Source organism: Pleurodeles waltl, chromosome 5 (genome assembly GCF_031143425.1).
Source record: "Pleurodeles waltl isolate 20211129_DDA chromosome 5, aPleWal1.hap1.20221129, whole genome shotgun sequence".
In the NCBI taxonomy this organism is placed as follows: domain Eukaryota; kingdom Metazoa; phylum Chordata; class Amphibia; order Caudata; family Salamandridae; genus Pleurodeles; species Pleurodeles waltl.
In genome coordinates, this window is record NC_090444.1 from 1,425,965,050 (window position 1) to 1,425,986,792 (window position 21,743).

The following is a 21,743-nucleotide window of genomic DNA, read 5'->3' on the forward strand; positions in this document are numbered from 1 at the left end:
TTTTCCTTGATACAACCACCTCAGGAGTTCAATTCCCTTCTTGGCAACAGATATTGTCCACATTAATTCTGTTTAGAAATACAATTTCTGTTCCAAAGTAATCTGCATATTGAAGGCTCGACCACCATAAGCACTTGGTCGTACATCACTTGGAAATAAATCAATTTGAGATGACCATTTCCTTCAAATGATTGAATCAGAAAGAATGATTACATTAAACACTGATTCTAAAAGTAGATTTAGTGCCACTCTGTCTACTTTTACGTGACTGTATGGGTTCCTGTACGGAATTTCATCAGTGTCATAAAGTGGGTTATTCGTTTTTTTTCAGGTGAAAGTATTGTGACAAATGCATAAAAAAAGCAATCTGGGCAGCTAAAATAGAACATTACGACAATTTCTGGCTAAGGCTTTCTCACATCAATAAGGAAAGGAACCCAAAGGAATTCTGGTGCACAATAAATAATTTGGAAAAGGGAGAAACAGAAGCAAACAACTCCAACATTCGTGAAAATGACTGGTTCAATTACCTCTCCAAGTTACAAAGAAAAAGACTCTGAGAACATCAATAAAGAATCTACTAAGAACACACATCAGAGCACTTTCATCGGCTTCAACAGAGCCCATTGCCAATGGATCCACAGCCAATTCAGGTCTAAGCATTATATACGGGGTCCCAAGTAGACAAAATAATAAAGAAAGAAAGGCCATAATGAAGGCACCATGGGCCAAATGGTCTTCCCCAAGTGTTATTTAAAACCAATTCTAAGTTCTGGTCAGAAAAATGAATGTCCCTCTTTAATCACATATTAATAACTGAGCAAGTGCCTGATTGTTGGTGTGAGGCAATAGTTGACCCTATATTCAAGGGGGAGATCACTAACAGCCAACTAACAACAAATCTCCCTGCTCAACAAAGAAGCCACTTACTTGGGGGACTACTACTGAAAGACCTGGAGCTCTAGCACACCGAGCACAAAATGGTGCCGATGAATTAAACAGGGTTTTGAGCAGGAATCTGCATACTTTCCAACCAAATGGCCCAATCCTTGTTAATCAACAAAATCATGATGGATTGATTACTACTTTATCTCCGATTGTTGATTTGGTCCCTAGAGGTTCTCTATGGGATCAATTACCAAGAATGAGCATCCCACCGATCCTTGGAAGAGGTATCATTCTGCTAATATTCTAACACATGGCTCTGCATCACAATTGGGGATGGCAGTACAGTATTGCAAAAAGATTTATACTACCAAAGGCTTGAAACGGGGTTGCGTTTTTGCACAACTGCTGGTCATCATCTTTCTAGCAGACCTTTCCATGACATTAGACAAAGCCTCTGTTCACACCCCAAAGATAGGCTGTTAGCTAATAGCATGTCTTCTTTATGCAGGTGGCATTCTTATAGTGAGTAAGACAAGGACAGGTTTGCAGCGTTTGTTGAATTCATTGCATGGATAATGCATCATCAAAAAGCTGCCAGTAAATATTACCAACACCAAAATTATGATCATATGTAAGAAAATATAAACACAGGCAATTGGGATTTGAGTGGTTTTCAAGTATCAAAAGAACCAGTATACAAACACCATGAGATCATTTCTCCCTCATAACAATAGAGAATTCCTCCCTGCTCTTTGCACTCTGCCCGCTGTATAAACGACTATGGGGTTCAACACTGCTGCCAATGTTGATAGTCAACCCGGCAAAATTACTCCTTACACTCAACTATGAGTCAGAAGTGCTGCGAGAAAGAGGCAACACTTCTGGACAAGCTGATTTCGACTGCCTAAGGGAGATTTCCTGCCTACAGCGACACACCTCCACAGCACAAATCTGCCTAAAGTTTTGATTAAGCAAGTGAAAAATGGCCCATACAGGGGCCTTTCTGAAACTGTGCTTTAAACTTTGATTAGCACAATATGACACAATCAACCCCTCCTTTGGTTTAAAATTGTGAGCTCGGGGAAGAACTTACCTTAATGTTGTTTGCTTGAAACATCACTGCAAATAACGTGACTATGGAACACCCGTGTTACTTAAAGCAATTAAAAAAAAGTCCTCACTAAAAATATGCGGAGACTGTCACTGTGTGAATATAAACTGGAACTGACAAAGTGTACACATGGAAGGACAGTTGTTAACAGCTTGCCTGAATTTACTAGCCATGCCTATTTGAGCATGTTTTTCAAAAGCAACAAAAAACAAATTTATGCTATACCATCTTGGAGGTCTGCCCAACTTAGACCTAACTCTTAAATGGTGCAACACCAGTGTTAGAAGGAAATGCAGACTATGCAGTTACATTGAATACACTGCTTGTACATGCCCCGCATTGACATTTGAGGGAAGACTTTGACTAAAACTACTGTTCAACTCACTGGGAATTCGCTCTTCCAAGAATGCAGTCACAGCCGTAGTGCACACTTTGTAAGATTAAGAATATTGTTGAAAAAGTTGCTATAACGATAGCAAATTAACTATCTGGAGGGAAGTATCTTAATAATGAATCCCATTCATTCTGACGATGATCCTTTATGAATAATTTTATGGGGTGGAAACCTAATTTGATTTGGAACATGTTACTCTATCTTCAGAGTTTAATTTAACAACTAGTCTATCCACATCAGTTACTATCCTTGTATAAATATTTGTTGTATAACACATTTAAACTCACTTCACTCACTGCGTCACTGCACTATTGGAAGCACCTTATTATAGTAAATTGTCTAAAGAGAAAAGTCGAATTCTGATTGCTTTTTCCTTTTTGAAAAAAAGAAATTGAATAAAATTGATCTTCTTTTGCCAAAACCAATCTCTTCGATGGTTTTATGTGGTTACTGAGGAAGTTAAGGTAGGCATTTCCCTGCTAGGTACTATTGTTCTCTTCATTAATAGTACTTAACCATGACAGGGCAACTACAAACCATACGGAAAAAGTTACAGACACGGTCTTTACATTGGAAGCAAGTGAGCGAGGGGAATCTTACCTGCTCACCATAGCTTTTTAGTGGTAAAGTAGGTAGTATGCAAATAGATTAACCATATGAGAGGAGCCATGAGGAAATAAGCTTGTGCAGAGCCATTTTAGCATCCCTCCACTCACTTTTCTCTAAGGGGTCGGCCCAGGTTTCCCACTGGTCCTTAAGCATCAGAAGCAGGTCCAGGGAGTTGATAATTAAGGAACTGTAAAAACATTATATCCCCCACTCCCTCCCCAGCAGGACAACGGCCCCTTTGACTTCCAGTAGAGTATACTCTGGAGGTTTAGTCAGGGAAGTTTGTTGACCGGCTAATGTGTTTCAGAGCTGAACGTACTTATATAATTGGTTTCTGTGGAGGTCAAATTTGGTGAGAAGATTCCACAACAACTTCATTTGTGCATCTTGCCAGAGGTCTTCCAGTATCAAAATCCTGATAAGATCCCACCACTCAAACCCTTCCAGTCAGCCACTTTGCTTGATAAAGGATATCTCAAGTGTAAGTTTTTAGTCTGAATAATGCGCAGCACTGAGCACTAGGCCAGCAGGACCAGCCTAGTTGGCTTTGGGAATGAGCCTGGGAGAGGGTCCCATACAAGGGTCCCACAATGTTGCTTCAGCCAAACAGGGAGATTTTGTCCCAAAATGCTGGATCCACTCACCTACCATATAGCCAATCATTTAACACCAGAATTTGTGAAGCCCAGAATTACAGGCGGAGGCCAGTCATACTAATGCCTCCATGTTAAATAGGTTGGGTGCATTTGTTAAATGCAATGCAGGGGCTGATTCGCCTGTAGGAAAGATTGCACCATGGCTATTTGGTCCATTAACCAGCTGCAGTAATCATTAAAAAGAAATTCCGTAGTGCATAGAGAAACATCAGCAAGACCATCTTTTTTAAAAGAGTTACTCTGCCCAGAATGTTGAGTGGAAGATCGCAGACCGTCTGTCTAGGTCCTTCTACATCTTGGCCAACAATGAGGGGTAGGCAGAGGAGTGGTTAAGGCTCATCAATAGGCACTGTGTGGTAATCCATGTATTGTATACAGCGCAATACAGTCCTCCATTTCACCATAACACTGGAAACGCCACACATGAGCACCACATCTGCTCCACAATGCCAGCAGTTATATTGCAAGGGCACAAAAGAGTGGCAACAAAGGGCAACCCTGGCTAGTCCCTCTACGTATCAGGGTGCTAGCGTACAGTTCACTCTCACCTGTTCTTAGGGTTGAACATATACAGATTTAACAAAAGAGAAAGTAGGGCCCAGACTGCATTAATACCAGTACTATGCTCAGAAAAGACCAGTAAACAAGAGTCAACGGCTCTTTCGAAGTCTAACACCATGAGTGTGCAGTGCCAGAGATACGTGCCCTACAAATGAAGTGCTGGGTGCAAGATTTGGGGATAAATCTGCATTGCTGTGGGTGGACAGAACAAGTGAAGTAATCACCTGCAGGAGTCTGTTGGCCACTGCTGCAGTGTAGATCTTGATTTCTGAGTTTATCAGGTAGATCAGACAGAGGAAGGGGCATTGTTTGGGGGCTAGGGGTCAAGATTAATGAATGACCACAAATGAGGCCACCTTCAGTTTAGGGGGAGGGGGGAGCAGCCCTCTCTAAGGCTTCTTTGTACACGTGCAATAAGTGAGGCGACAGGGTACCTTAAATTTGTGATAATATTCAAGGCGGAACCAGTCTGGTGCAGCTGTTTTACCTTGCTTCATGTAATTGATGGCTGCCTATCTCCTCCACCATAATAGGTTCTTCCATGATGTCTCCAACTACAGTACACAGGATCTGAGGGGGAGATTGTCACTATGATGGGAGGAATTCTCACATAAAGCTCTTGTCCTGCACACAGGTTTTGGTAGTAAATGGTAAAGATAGATGCAATTTCTATCGCTACGCTCACTTGTTTCCCTGCTAGCGTCACTATTGCAGGGATCACACTGGAGGCCAACCAATAAAGCAACTTCCCAGGCTTGTCTCTCCCTTCATACTTCTACACTATTGAGTTTCCTCTATTTGTTTCAGGGATGCCCTACTGGTCTCCAACTGACACTGGATCCTCTCTTCATGTGCGAAGAGTTACTTACACTTGAATTGAAGGGCTCTAACATCAGGTGGGCTGCCTGCTGGATTTTTCATTCTCTTTAAGGAATGCTTTTCCCATGCCACTCATGGTAGCCTTCACTGCCACCCAGAGCGTACTTGGGGAGTCCCAAAGTGTCTATGTTGATTTCAAAATAAGCTTTTAGCTCTTGCATTGGAAATTTTGAACATTGCGAGTAAACTAGGTACAAAACATTTATATGACACACTGGGTGACAGCCCTTCTTGGTGGGTCCAGATTTTAATTGTGATTGGAGAATGATCTGAAATTTCACGAAGCAGGATATTTGCTGCCATTGTGTACAGCACATCTGCTGCAGGAAGGAATACGAAGTCAATTCTAGACATGGTTTCATCACAGCTGAGATGTGGCTGTATTCTTTAATGTAGTTGTGTCATACATGCCACACATCGCACAACCTCCATGGAGGATATCCACTTGGCCAGTACAGCGCTCTCACTTGGTTTCTGTCACTCCAGGCCCAGTCAAGTTTAACTGTGGTCTAAAACAGCATTGAAACCCCCCTCCATAACGATCATACCTAGCAGTAATCCCAGGAAGACTGTTTTTAGGCCATTGAGAATGAGTGTAGGTAGTTGTGCTGCAATGTATGCACCAAGAGGGTTGTATTGCTTACCTTCCAGCCAGCCCCCTAAAGTCACATATTTCCCACATTTATCACTGATGACCTGAGAGACAACCAGGAGGAAGCTTTTGTGCAACAGGACTGAGTTGCTTCTAGAAACTGTGCAGTGAATAGCATTTCATATCCGTATCTACTAAAAAGAGGCATGGCCAGCCAAGGAGATGAGTATATGCAAAAGCAGTACCGCTGGAGAATAACTTGGAGCAAACCTGAGAATCATCCTCCTCTAATGCAATCATTAAGGCAGCTGACGTGATGTCTCAGGATGTTATGAGCTCCCTGCAGTCCTCAACATACCATCCAAATTTTGCCCGAGAGGAGTTTGTATGTTTTACATCCCACTTGATTACTTGAGCACTGAGCTACGTCATGCTATGTCACAAGGCCCTATGACTTATTTAATAAAAAACACAGGCCTAACTCTACCTTAAAGCCCTCTACACGGAATATGGAACAAACAAAAACACTTGAGCTATAAATCACTGCCTGCTAGTTATGCTGTTCTTGTCAAACTTAATACATTTGTAATACCTTGAGATTGATATAGTCTGCTGTTCACAAACTCTGCACCCAATCCATAGGACCTGCATCATTTTTGGCAGAGCTCTTGCCAAGTCCTTCAGTCATTTGCAAACTGCTATGCAACAGCTTAAAGCCTACTTTAGCTGACCTTTTTGTTGTGCAAAAAAAATTAAGTCAACTGGGTATCCTGGGTTGTTATAATGGGCCTGTTGCACAAAAAGCAATCTGTTTAAATATTTAATTTAGAAACTGTATTGTTATCTGTATTTAACAACCGGCTCCATCTTGACCACTGACTCCATTTTGTGCTTAGCTTAGCTTCAAATACCATCACATTGGTGGCGCAGGTATTTTTCTGCACACAGCTTGTTAATGTGCTTTTCATTCTTTTCTCACCAAGGACAGGAACATAACGTGGAGGAGTAGTAGAGATAGGATGTAAAAGGCTGAGAATGTTATGGTGGAGCAGGGTACAGCTCAATCTGGGAAAAACACTTTGGGATCTGGCCAGTCTCTAGCATGTTCTTTTAACACTGACCAGATACAGCCAGCATTTGAACAACGACTTACTTGAATGGTTGGGGGGGTGAGGGGGTTTAGAACCTTCCTCTTATGTTTGTTTAAAGTATATAAGGTGGGGAAGCTTGACAACTGGAGAAAGACGGAACTCCTCTGGGAAGGGATGCCTTGCCCAGAAAAGAAATCCCACTGCAGATTAGTCTTTCTTCTGTTTCGGTTGTCCAGGTTTCCACGACCTGAAGTTGGCAGGCAAAGGGATGAAGTCGGTGTCAAGTCCCTTGGTGATACATTTTTAATTCTTATTTTTGCTGCATTTAAAATAAAAGCTCATGTTAATTTTTGTTGTTCATTAAACTTAGGAAGTGCCTTAATAAATGTATTACTTAGAATAAGAGTGCTGCATTCTTTGCATTCCTTTCATTTTGTTTCCTCTCAGTCGGAAACAGAGCAGAACAGCAACTCAACCAGTTCTTTTAGGGCAAAGATTCAGTAAAGGCCTTAGTATCTAAGGGCGTAGCATACATGCTTGAGGGCCACTAAATCCATTAACCTATTGCTTAAAATCTCCTAGGTCTCTGCTATTTGTAACCATATGTCATTCAAAGAGGAATGGAAAAGCGAAAACATACCTTTTCCATTCAGACCGGGATGAGTATCCACTTCTTACAATGGTACTGATAAACGTATCTTGTCTTTTTAGTGTATATGAATTACAGATAGCTCTATGATTCAAACAAACACACAAAGCCTAACATCTATCTATCAATCAAAAGAATTTATTGAGTGCGCTACTCACCCATGAGGGTCTCAAGGTGGGGGGGGGAGGGCGGTTAATGGAGGGGGAAAAGGGGTCACTGTTCGAACAGCCATGTCTTGAGTTTTTTTCTGAAAAGCAGGAGGTCTTGGGTTTTGTGAAGGTTGGTGGGGAGGGAGTTCCAGGTCTTGGGGGCGGAGTAGGAGAAGGACCTGCCTCCAGTAGGGGTGCGTTGGATGCGGGGGATTGTGGCTAGTGCGAGGTCAGCAGATCAGAGGTGGCGTGTGGAAGTTCACTTTTTCGTTGAGGTAGGTTGGGCCGGTGTTGTGGAGGGATTTGTGTGCCTGGATGAGGATCTTGAAGGTGATCCTCTTGTCTATGGGGAGCCAGTGAAGGGATTTGAGGTGTGGTGTGATGTGTTTGTGGCAGGGAAGGTCCAGGATGAGGCGTGCAGCTGTGTTCTGGATTCTCTGGAGTTTGTGTTTGAGTTTGAGTGTGGTGCCGGCGTAGAGAGCGTTATCGTAGTCTAGTCTGCTGCTGATGAGTGCGTGTGTGACGGTCTTCCTGGTCTCTGTGGGAATCCATTTGAAGGTTTTTTCAGTGTGCGGAGTGGTGGAAACAGGATGAGGTGACTGCGTTGATTTGCTGGGTCATGGAGAGGGAGGGGTCTCGGATGATGCCGAGGTTGCGTGTGTGGTTTGCGGGGCCTAGGGCCACCAGGAGTCGTCCCATATGGTTTTGTTGGGGCCGAAGATGATGATTTCTGTTTTGTTGGAGTTGAGCTTGAGGTGGTTTGTTGTCATCCAGGGGACGGTGTCAAGGAGTGCAGCATGGAGGTTGGTTTTGGCGGTGGTGGGGTTGCGGGTGAGGGAGATGATGAGTTGGGTGTCATCTGCGTAGGAGAAGATGGTGATTCCGTGTGGACGGAGGATGTTGGCGAGAGGGGTCATGTACATGTTGAAGAGAGTGGGGCTGAGATAGGATCCTTGGGGGACTACGCAGATGATTTTGGTAGCAGTAGAGTGGAAGGGTGGGAGGCAGACTTTTTGGGTTCTATCGGTGAGGAATGAGGTGAGCCAGTCTAGGGCTTTGTGTCGAATTCCTGTGTTGTGGAGGCGTGTGTGGAGTGTGTGGTGACAGACAGTGTAAAAGGCCGCAGAGAGGTCAAGGAGGATGAGTGCGTCAGTCTCGCCCTTGTCGATTCTGGTTCTGATGTCATCAGTACATGCGATGAGTGTGGTTTCCGTGCTGTGGTTTTTGAGGAACCCGGATTGTGAGGGGTCGAGTGTGTTGTTTTCCTCAAGGAAGTGGGATAGGCGGGCGTTGACTAGTTTCTCTGCTAACATCAGATCTCTGTCTCTGAGTTCTAAACATAGGTCATTCATTTATTATTTAGGGTTTCTAGATTGCATTGGTCCTTGCCTTGGGCAACAAACAGATATGTTAACTTAATTATTTAAACTCTGGAGAGAACTCCCCAGACTACGAGACTAACAGCATGAAAATATGTGAAGGCTAGGTCTTTGAGAATACATGATTTTTTTATATGCATACGGCAATCTCCCCAAAGCCTCATCTTTCTCTACAATTGTATTTTTCATCCTATCCATGTATTGTCTATACCACTATCATAGAACACAGGCAACCAGAAAATGAAGAAAGTCTCCTCTTATGTCTACTCACCAAGCTAAAACTACTTTTGGCATGTCTAGTAATTAACACAAATATAGGCTTATGAAACTAGGCAATTGGGAGAGGCATCATAAACTAGCCCTCAATTAGTAAATTGCACTCCCAATTAGTAACTAAGATAATAAATTCAATATATGTGGGGAGTTAGTAGAATTTCATACAGAAATTATTTTCATTTTATTTTTGTTTAAGAAGAGGCATTCAGTAACTTCGCAACTGCATATTAATCTGCTTTGCTCTCCAGCTGTTTCACACTTGGTTCGTACTTATTTTTTCCTTTATATTCCTTACTTCATAGGCTTGGGGCCTCCAAGCTGAATATTAGGTCTACACTTGAAACTTTAAACTGCCATTTAAGTCCCAGCACCCTGTCCACTCAGTACTGTAACTGAGACACTGAAATAACTTCCTTCATGAGCTATAAATGTTTCATCAATTGGTAAGCAGGGCAGGGTAAAATTATCAACCTAAGCCCCCTTACACAGGGGGTGGTAGAGGTTCCAAACTGCATCAGAGTTGTATCCTTCCAACATAATTTGATCAGACGTTTCAGAGACTATATTAACTCTTGAAGGGAAGAACTGAATCTCCACTCCAATGTACGCTGTGTAAAGTGGCAAATGATAGCAAAGGAATTTTCTTTACCCAGTACCGAAAATAAAACAGTTTGTTTTATCACTGGAAGACAATTATGAAGAACTATTTTGCAAATGGCTCCGATTAAGGTAGACTTTACTGATGTAGCTGTCGAATAAAAAGAATCAGAGAAGCAGCTGGTTGGTTAGGTGAAACACATCTTTAAATTTTATATATTGGCATCAGGTTATGCAGACAGTCAAGCGATGTATAGACAATAAAGATTCGTAATCTACAGACAAGGCAGTGCTGGAGTATAGCGAAATGCATCTTTAACATGATTTGTGAGGAGTGTCTTTAATCCAGTTAAGAGTGTGGAGTCCTTGGATCAAGAAACTTTCAAGGGAGCCAATTGGAGCTGAAATCGAGGACCAGAATAAAAGTCTGTTTAAAGCCATACGTTTCTCTCAACACTGACCAACATCGATGAATTAATTTGACAAATGATTTCAAGACTTTGGGAGTACTGGGCCACCTGTGATGCTGGTAAGAACTTAATTTGTGCAGGTGTATGGTGCTTTCAATCGTATATATTCATAATATGAATTGACATTCAACTGAAAACCAAGAAATGTAGCATGGTTTTGGGGAAAACAGAGCATTAAGCATACTTTTCTACAAGTGCTGACCAGAATAAAGTTGTTATTCGTTTCAAATATCTGTGTGATAAATCCCTCTCTAAACTTAACATTTTTAATTGGTTTACTGAACTATCATTTCACAAATCTGCATAACGCAGCAAGCACAGCCATAACCAGGAAATGCATAAGTTAAAAGTAATACACATCCTGGATGTACTACAATGTAGTCCAATGCCATGTATCAATAATGTGCAGATTGCTTGTGGATAATGTACTTTCCACACATGAGGAAACAGGGATCTTATCAAGGTATCCTTGTAATGTCCATATATTTGGAATAGTCTGCCCTCTTTCCCTTGTACTGTGTTTATGTCTAATGGTGAAAGCTGATAGAAATGTTACCTTTTAAAGGTAAATTGTTGAATCATTTTCCATATCACTTCTGAATGGGTAGTTGGGAGGAAGCGGCCACACCACCTATGCGAGCAACACTGCTCAGGAGTGAGGAATACTCCTCTATCATAATGGGATAAACATCACCCAAAGCTGACATACAACATAGAACCGTCCAATTGATATGCTTTAGTAATTCCTTACCATGTGCACCCAACACACTTTTAACATTATACAAATGCTTACCAAAGGACACTTCATTTCACTAGCCTATGTATAGTACCCACTATACATAGGCTTTACGACATAGTAAGTCGTTTTCACTATTGTAAGTCCTATCTCTATCGTTGGCTAACACTGTTAACTTATTATATTTAATAAGTGCTAAGTTTGAGTTGGGAACAGATAGAGATATACTGTTTCAACTTAAATGAATTGTAGTTTAAAATCCTCTTTAATGGTAAAGTCTTGTGTCAAGTCACATTTCTGAAAACGTCACTTTTTAAAAGTTGGCATTTTCTTATTTTAATCATTTGTGCTTTCTGCCAGTGTCCTGGATAACATGACATTGTGATTGGCTCTGCTGTTAGGGTTTGTGTTTTGCTTCCAGACACAAAGGTGACTAGTTGTGGGCAGGATGGCTGGGGCGGAGCTGTGCCCTGATCCACTTGCACTTCATATGGCTTGCTTCCAGCACACACAAAGGAACCTGCCACCAGCCTAACTGTCACCCCAGAGAATGTGGAACCTTGACAGAGGAAGGGAACTTTCCACAACCAAATGCTGGAGTAAGAAAAGGTGTTCCCTCCATTCACAAAGGCTGGAACCAGGTATAAATATTTGACACTCAGGTCGACTCTTCAGAACATTCCTGAGCCTGTGGACATTATGGAAGAAGGACTGCCCTGCTGCCGAGGACTGCCTTGCTGTCTGCAAAGGAAGAATTGAACTGCTTATGTTCATCCTAGGCTAATCTGAGTGACTCCATGTGCCAGCTGGCAGACCTCCAATGTGAGCTTATAAGGTCCAGAGGCCTCCCTGGAACTGCCAAGCTGACCTGGACCAGCATGAACCCTGCTCTAGTGTTCTCCCGATCCCTAAGAAGTGCCTCTGGGCCCTGGATCGTTGGCTGGCATCATCTGAGATCCCCCAAACAAGAAAAAGTGAAATCCTGAGATTTGGGTTCTTCGAGACCGCAAACCAGCTGCTTTGCCCAAGACTCTGACGCCCACGGTAAATGCCACTGCTAAGCTCCAACGAGACCTGCTCTTTGCACTACAGCATCTGCCTGCGACAACCGTCAATGTGAAATCTGCAGTCCCGGCTACAGAAAGGACTGCCCATAGTGATTGCCAGAGTGAAGCTTCAGCAATGACTGTCCGTGATGCCGGTCGGCTCTTTGCGCTAAAGCGACATCGGCCGTGACGCTGGGAATGCTCTTCATGCTACAGCAGTGACCATCCACAATGCTCTCTCTGCTCCTCGCAGCCTCCTCCACCACAAAAGGAACTCTTTGTGTCAGACTCAGAACGTAACTCTTCAGTATGGCTTTCCCTACCAGTCTAGCACAAATAGAGACCGCAAGTGGCAATTTGTGCTTTTAGGTACTATTTTAACTACAAACTTTCAAATTGAATAGCTCTGGATCAAGTAATTAGATTTTTGTCATTCTGGTATCATTTTATTCATCGAAATGTACTCTATTTTTATAAATTTGTTTGGGATTTTTCTTGTGTTATATTTTCACAATCTTATTGTTTGTGTACTGCATGAACACTTTACACATTGCCTCTAAGTTAAGCCTGATTGCTCTGTGCCAAGTTACCAGAGGGTTAAGGACAGGTTATCTTAGTTACATTTGTTGTTCACCCTGACAAGGAACGTGGTTGTTGCCTGAGTGGGCCTTCCACCCTTCTCAACCAGTAACCCAATTCCTTACACAAACCATTAATAAACTGGGCCTCTAACAAATGTCTACTAGTGAAAAACACCCAACCAACAATAACTGATAGAAGGAAATCCCAGAATCGTATGAAAAGAGTGCAAAGACTACATAAATGCCACTTTGACTACACCAATAGGAGGCATCACCATATGAATGATTGTAACATATATTGGAACCTATGCACAACGATCATTTCAGTACAGATGTATCGAAATTCTTTCAGGAACCTTGCAGTGAACACTTGTCACTATAAGCACAACAGGACTCATAATACTAATAAACACACTGCTCATTTTCAAGTATATCATATAAAAACAGCATTAGTCCTCTGTGAAAAAAACCTAAGTGTTTACTACTAAAAATCTAAGAAGGTGAATATAAGCAGCACCTCGTTCCTCCACTTCGCAAAATAACTGAGAACTTCACTCTTCAAGGGAACCCTTCAGCTCCTCCTCCCCCCTAGACACAACTATGAAGAGATTGCCCCACTCCCAAATACAACAATGTTTCTGCACAAGAACTTGAATCAGTCCTTACTCTCCGAACCCCACTACATACAGTGACCAATCGTTTTTCAGCAAGGTTTGAATTGTATAGGACCCAAGACCTCAAAACTCCAAGGAAAGTAGTAAACTTAAAATGATAAAGGAACACAATTTTAAACAAGCACTGACAAAGGCAAGTGTTCTGATGTGAATGTTCCGATGCATGTAAGCACAGATATTCACAAATGCTGGTTGGTTGTGCCACATGCAAAAATGTTGTGCATAACAATAGAGCCTGACCTAATGACTTAACTAACACTATGAAGAGCAGCAAAATAACTTAGCTTTATGTGCTCATTGCATATAGGGCATAAGGAATTGAATATGACAAACTGCATAATGACGGAGTGTATTTCTCAGGTATACACTAGTCCCTCATGCATTCGAATGGAAGCACTACCTGGAAGGCGGGATGACACAGCAAACATTCAACATCATGAGTTGAGAGAGTTTTACTCTTCTGTGTGAAGCCAAAGTCACTCTACACATGATTTAAAGATTTCGTAACAAAACATCATGACATGAAAGACCTAAAAACTATTACTGATCTGAGAATTTACAACTACTAGTAAAACTGTATACTTTTGTAATAATGTCCACAGTCATATATAATGGCACAATGATTAAAGTAATAAATCTGCCTGCTTTTGAAGTAAACGTTTACAGATCATCCAGAATAATGCAATTCTGTGTCCTATGTGGGTCTTACTGGACCAGGTTCTTCTATCACAAGCGGGCTGCTCCTAGAGGTTTCAATTTGCTCTGAAAACCGTTACATTTTATCATAATTGCCATTTGTTAATTTGGTGTTGCAGACCAGCATCACAAAGAAAGGAGATGTGACCTACTAATCTGACAAGACTGGAATGTGCTAAATCGGTAGCTTGGGGCCAGCTGGAACCCCGGAAATAATTCACTTTTCCCCTGCGTGAAGACATTGTGCAGTGTCATGCTATTAAGCTATCAATCGCATAAACCCTGTAGATTATGGAAGAATGCATGAGTGAAGTGTAAAGTTCTATATACTTTTTAACAAGTTTATAACAATTGCCAAGTCCACACCATAGGGTACACTGTTTAATATTAAACGTTTCACAAGCAAACTATAAGGGAATAACTTAATACAACACAATCCAAGAACAGATCCAAGACTCCGCTTTATTTTAATCACATTTTCAAAGAATTTAGAGGATGCAGTAGGAATTACAAGCACAGACACGTTCTTTGTATGGTTAATATCAGTTCTGACAGATTTGCATTTCACCACATGATAAAACTATCACGCCTGGAGGCTATCATGCTTCAATAAACGTGCAGTGACTGGATAACAGAGGGAGTGAAAAAATTCAACAAGACACATTAATTGGCTTAAGTGTGTACAGCACTATCCAATGATGACCACAGTGCAGCATTTCAGGCACATCTGCTCAGCCGCAGGCGACAAAGAGCGAATGCTCACAAATTAACATGGCTAATGATTATTAAAAGAACCATAGCTGATGTTTCGTTTCTAACTTAGTTCTAACATTATTAAAAGGAATCTTACCATTATGAATAAAGACGTACTACACTGGACCAAGATATTGAATCATATTGTTTTGGCAACCTAGTTAAAATGTTCAGAATTTTGTTTTGCACCAAACTACATAACCAAATTACCATATTTGTAGAACCTATTATCACCCGCAAGGAGGTATCGGTGAGAACGGTAGATAGAGCATACTAACTGCTACCAGCATTACTCATTTTATCAACCTTGAAGGGTGAAAACACTCTGTAGCCAGAATTAGGTTTCAATCAATGTACATACATTCAGCTGTTGGCTGCTACCATTCAAGCTCTGAAGCAGATATTGGCCAGATCAAGTCCCCATTCAATCCAGAAAAAAGATCTATGTATGGTGCATACAGAACTAAACATGATGACGTTAAAACCAAATAAGTAGTGATGATTGACAAAGATAAAAACTAATATCCTACAGCAAGGAGACCTGATGAATCTCACAAGTTAAATAACCTGTGCTGAATCGGAATGGTGTTGGTGATTCTATATGATCAGATAAATAGAACTGTAATGAAGCTAGAACCGTACTCAATGTTAGCCCTTATTGGAACAGCTTAACTAGAGGACTTTGACTCTGCTGAACACTGCAGACAGATTAAGTCTAGTGCCCTCGCTTTCAGTTAGCTTAGTTGCTAAATCGGACTCTGGTGCTACAGAAGTTCTAAAATTAGTTACATGAGTCTCGGAAAGTTCAATGAATTCACTTAATGCCAGTGTGACTCTTTTCTGTAAGCTCTTAGTCACGGCAGAGGCTAAAAACAACTGGTTGTGTTTACAGGATAGTGAGAGGGCCTCTTCAGAAAATGGATGACAACTGTTTGTTTTTAAGATATGGAGAAACATGCTGGACCTGAAGACTGACTTCAGGGGCTTGAATCAACAGCTTCTGCAAGTTTTCAAGACCAGGGTCCTTCTATGATCCAGATGTAATACTGCGAACATAATAGAGGACTCGGGCAGAGTTCAGTAGATGAGAAAAATTGAACATGACAAGCAGCAAGAGGAGTTTTCTTTGGTGATTACAGAAGCGATGACGCAAAGAAATTATTTTTAATGGGCGCAAATCATGCCCACAAAAAAATGAGCAATGGTAGATCAGTAGCACAGGGGAAGGTGGAATAGAATTTGCGGGTGTTAAAGGCGATGCAAATTATTTTACTACTTGGAACAGTTCCTTCTAAGTGAGTGTGCTATAGATGGATTAAGAGTAAACTGATTTGTGGATGTTATCACATCTACACAGAAAAACTGGACTTTATAGTGAGATGACTCCCAGCCAGGGTAGCAGCAGAAGAGTAATAAATGAAAAATCACAAATGTGTGGGTGTTCATCGGTGTTCAGTTGACCACCTGTGTTCTCAGAAGCAGTAGAAACAATAGTTTTCAGCAAAAGAGAAAAGCTGTATTTCATTGCAGTAGAGTACCGATATTTTACAATGCATTCCTTGAAAGAGTTTTGATTTTCTTTAATGAGAAACCACTGTGTTCATCGCAATCAGCAAAATTAAAAGGGTTGCCTACTACACTTTGACCAATCGAAAACAAGCCCTTGGACAAGGGGCGTCTATATCCCAATGCTGCACCAGTCAGTAACAAAAAGGTTGGTATTAGCACACGTTTTTCACCAGGTACAACATTTAAGACAATTCGAGAGGCAAGTGAAAGCTCAATATGGTACAATCCACTTCATATTCCTGGGGGGAAAGGGTAATATGTAATTCTATCTATCACATGCTCAGCTTACCCTGCATGAAATCAATTCTTAAACTCGGCTTCACAACATTTAACTGTGAGACAACGTCTTCAACACCATTGTTTTGTATTTCATTCAAGTGCATACAATATTTTACTATAATAATGGAACTTGAAATAATGTTGCTTTGAGAACACAAGGTGCTCATTACGAAAAAATAAAAATCAATAAAAATGGAAATCCAACGAGTGAACTATTAAGATATGATTAAAGTATGGCGACTCTTTCAACATTATGGTTTGCTACTAAAAATGCCCATTAAACATCACAACATGGACGCGTTGGGGAAACCAGAGTAGGACATTTCTAAAAACAATTCCAAGTAGGCAACATTAAGAAAATTCAAAACGTGTACCTTTTCAACTGGCAGTGGTTTAAATGGCTTATCAATGTCTTTTTCTTTTTTTTTGTCTTCTTTCTTCTTTTCTTTCTGCAAAAATGAAATGCTGGAAATGTAATAAGGTGTACTAGAAAAGCTTTATTCAAAGTAACCATAAACAAAGCACATTTCAAACATTTTTAATATACTGTAGTAGAGGCAGTGATGTGACATTGCTTCAAACACAATATCAGAGGGAACTATAAATTAAACAACTTCATTCTGCAATCTGCAAAAAATAATTTGATGGCCTATGTGGTTGTTGAATGGAAGGGTCCTGGGAATGCACAGTAATACTTAAGTTCATGAGGGGCCAAAATGCAACTAATGAAACAATGTACAAGCAATAATCTGAGATCGTAGAGCAATATAACAAATTATACATTAGTTCAGCAAAAATAACCTTATACTATTTTGGGTCAACCACAATAGGGAAGGGAATATTATTTGTAAAGCACACTAAAACCAAAGGCATCAAAGAGCTACAGCCTAGAAGGAAAACATCCTCAGAGACCAATGAGCTGCAATCAAAGAAGGGGAAAAAAACCTGTTTTTTAAATTGGTTACATAATATTAAGGAGCCCAGACTCGCAATATGTACAGGCAAAGTGCTTCGCTTAGCGCCACTCCCGAAAAGATAGGAAAAATCTATGTTTAACTTGCAAAGTTTACCCACCTCCCTATTCACGTTCTTCCCTCCTTAAAACAGTTTGCGACAAGTATACTTGTGTTCTTGGCTAGTTTCAACATTACTAGCTACCACCAGAAACTTTTTTTTTTTGCAAATGTACGTATTGCGCCTAGAAGCTATACCCTTGACATTTGCTGCCCGTTAAAAATATAAAAATAACAAATACATAATTTTTAGATCTACATTGGTACATTTATACCTCATTTTTATGTTGAATTCTGAATTTTTAGAATTATGAAAAAATTGTAGGAGTACTTTTGTGAAAGCAGATAGTGTGGCGTAACGGCGTGACCTGCAACTTCGGAGGTGGGAGAACCAGGTTCGAGTCTCGGCATCAGCACAACATCTTGTGATTCTGGACAAATCACTTAATGTCCTGTGCCTACAATTCAACGCCTTTAGACCCTCGTGGGTAATTTGCTGCACTTTACAAATTCTGGAATTATTAATTTTTAATCTGACACAGTGGCAGCTATCCAGAAGTGTTCACAAGCACACCAGTAACACCTAAATAAATGACAACAGTGTACAATTACGCCTGTATTAATACTTACCAAAAAAGTGTTTACACATGCTTCTTGTTTTTTCTCTCAGCACTGGGAAAAGGTCCTTGAAGAAAACAGCTTCCCTATATCCCCCACAAATCTGAGTGTGTGCCGTCTGCATCCCCACCCTGGGTAAGACTTTATTGCAGTTCTTGACAGACGTAACTCTCTGACAGCACCCTGATAGGCCTTGGAAACGTCTGTGAATACCTTCAGAGGCTCAACAAATTTCCATGTCATGAGCTCACCCTGTGAGCATCTTTACTCTTGAGTATTACTTCAAAATAATGGTGTAATTTTATTTCTACGAAAATGAGCCTAGAAGTGCAAATTCACGTTTTGTGAATTAGAAAAGGTACATAAATCAAACCATTTGCACACCTAATTTGGTATTATAAATGTCTTCATGAATCAGACTCAAGTGCCTTCTTTCATATTTAAGACCTCAAGGGAGAAACTGCTTTTTTGGTAAGGTGTTTGCCATCTTAAAATAAATCTTTAAAGAGAACATAAACTAGATAATGGAAGCTGTACTTTTTAGAGATCCTGTTAACAAAGAGGAAATTGGTAAAACAATTGTAAACTTGCTTATCAACAGGGAGAAAGACATCTTCAAGAATGAACTGGGACACCTCCAAAGAGGTAGCTCAAGGAAAGCCAATCTCCGCAGCAGCAGGTGCTAAACTACAAGAAACTAAATAGGCAGAAGACTTTAACGAGGTTTAGAAATGAAGGGCAAGAAACCTTCCATAATAGTGAATAAATGTAAAATCACACCCTTTAAGGGTTAACTCAACCTGATAAGGACCAATAATGCAGACTTAACTTTATTTGATCTTGGCCAAACATACAATGAAAAGAGTAATAAGGAGGGCACTGTTTTAGCAAAGAGGCTATGCACACAAAGAGTGAAAGCAAACATAGGCAAGGTGCCTTTAAACATATCTACCAATGACCATACACAATAGGGATGCACAAACTGATGACAAAAAACACATTGACTCTTGCCATCTGCCTTACCTTCCTCCAAATTGGGCTGAAGAGTTACATAAGCCAACAGAAAAGATAAAAATGAACCTTAGGCACCAGTGACAGAGAGTATTGCAGTACACTAGAGTAAAACATTTCTTCCAGGGGCAAGGAAGCCCCCAATACACCTATTTAACCAATTTGTGCAGGGTGATGCTATCTCTCTCTCTCTACATGGGATGTAGAAATCTCCCTCACTCCAAAATCAGGAATGAATATGACAGATTTTACCTTTTATAGGCTGACAGCCCTTTTAAATACAGGTGTAAGATTCTTCACTAAGATAACGGACAATAAGCTGAAAAGGTGGATCCCATATTTGGTAGGCTGAGGTCAAGTTGGCTTTATTAAATAGAGAAGCATCTGATTAGACCTGCCAAAACGCTAATCTGGTGCAGAAATCAGCTAAGAAAAAGATCCCTACAGTACCTTTAAGTCTAGATGGTGGCAAAGCATTTGAACCTGTCACTTGAGACTTGTTGGGAGTGACCTTAGATCATACAGGCCTGGGCCCAAAAATGAATAAATGCATATTAGTGTGACATAAGAGTTCAACAGCTAGAATGAGAGTTCTGCGGCGACGTTAAACAGCTTCACCTGGAAAGGGACCAGGCCAGGTTGTCTACTTTGACATCTAGTCTCTGCAATGGTTGAGGAAACATCAGCAGACAAATCAGGAGTGCAGGGAGTAAAGGCATTTCGTTTTGTGAACAAGTAGAAAATAAGCCTTTTCACAAGTCTTGTAGTACATTTGTATATCGTGTCTAGACACAAGTATAAAGTCATTTTAGCATATGCTCAGAACATAATTTCTCAAGCACCCGATATGCAGTTTGAAGAGCATTTTACATCATGAATATTACCCATTGGGGCCTTCCTGATGAACCGTCAATACTCCTATTTGATACATGAGCATTTAACAAAATGTATTTATAATCATGTCTAGTACACTCACAATATGCTAAGCAGACATGCTATTGGTAGAATATTGTGGTATCTCACCCTTGCATTCCCCCATAATTGAGACCTACCACTATCCAAAACTACGCTGGAAGGGCATGGGGGACACACTTTAGAAAATGAATTAGCAAGCGATTGCAGGATGGCTAATATATTCTATCATTAAAGATAAGTCTGTGTCAGTCATATATTATTAGATACCCACAGCACTTACTGGGAACTTTTCAATGATAATTTGTACCATTCGTGGTTATGCTTATTCTATCAACTGAACTAGCATTTCCACTGCTGCACGATTTATAGTATGCGGAGCACCACATCAGGGTTTTGCTTAGAGAACATACCCAATGCATTGTCAAAATGATAAATTTTTAGTATAAGCTTCACAGTGGTTATAGCTATATCCAGTTCTACACATCGTCTTTACATACATTTCAAGAATTGTTACAAACTGCACTAAAGAAATAAGGGTTATTTGCAGGACACGATCGATTTGACTGTAAACTGTACTACACCCACTCTTTTGGAGGTACACTTATAATGGTTTTTATGTGAGACAGAGTTGTCATAACTAACAAGAATCTTGTTTTGTATTCATTCCTCCCTCTTGCTTCAGACCTAGAAACCTGGATAAACATCATTAACTCAGTCTTGATTTTTCCCTAACATACATGCCAACATTTCAAAGATCTTGTTATATTAGGATTGCAATCTACAAGGTATACTGGCATTTTAAAGAAATTACGTGAACTCCTATCATTAGGTACATGTAACATTCTTTGAATTGTTTAAAAAAAAATGATATTTAACTATATGTATTGAAAGCCCTGAAAAAGCACCTTTCTTTGGAACAAAGCACACTGGGTATAATTATGATAAGTATGTTTGTGAAGAAACAAATAAGTAGAATGCTTTAAAGGAATTCTTGATGGTGTTGATGAACTCAAGTTTATTAATACAATTAAATATACCAGGACACCACTATAAAAATCATACTCAGAAAAGAACTTACGGAATGAGGGTGCCCATACAATTGGAGAGTGTCACTCCTGCTTTGCATATAGATATATGCTAGTGGGCTTTTTGAGAGAGTTGACCCAGGAGGTGGGCAGCATTAGATCACATGACTTTGGTAAAAGTAATTGATGGAGTGCTGTTACCACAACTGTCTACTGTAAAATAGTGATGCATTTGAGTGGTTCTCCCATCACCACAACACCATTAATACAACTGTCGAAATATCTCTTCTTCTGATGACAATAGGGAGAAACTAGCTAAGGAACTAATTGACACATCAACTAACATTCCTAAGTATAGGTTAAGAAACAAATTCACAAAATAGAAAGAATGAAGAAGCAAGATTTATCAACCTGGTGGGATAGGCTTACTCTAAGGAAACAGCCTGACAGAAAAAGGGCCCCACAAGGTTTAAGAATACTAACATTACCCAAATTTGATCATACTGATCAAGATTAGCAACAAGAG

The 21,743-nt window shown here is 40.4% G+C and overlaps 1 protein-coding gene across 2 annotated transcripts in view; it reads right to left on the reverse strand.

The window, feature by feature from the left end:
* SMAP1 (small ArfGAP 1) overlaps nucleotides 1-21,743 on the reverse strand; it is a 677,565-nt gene that overhangs the window by 293,103 nt on the left and 362,719 nt on the right. For both annotated transcript variants that reach the window (XM_069235712.1, XM_069235710.1), the window contains one exon: nucleotides 17,010-17,084. In XM_069235712.1, coding sequence (XP_069091813.1) covers nucleotides 17,010-17,084 — 75 coding nt within the window. The remainder of the gene's footprint in view (nucleotides 1-17,009; nucleotides 17,085-21,743) is intronic.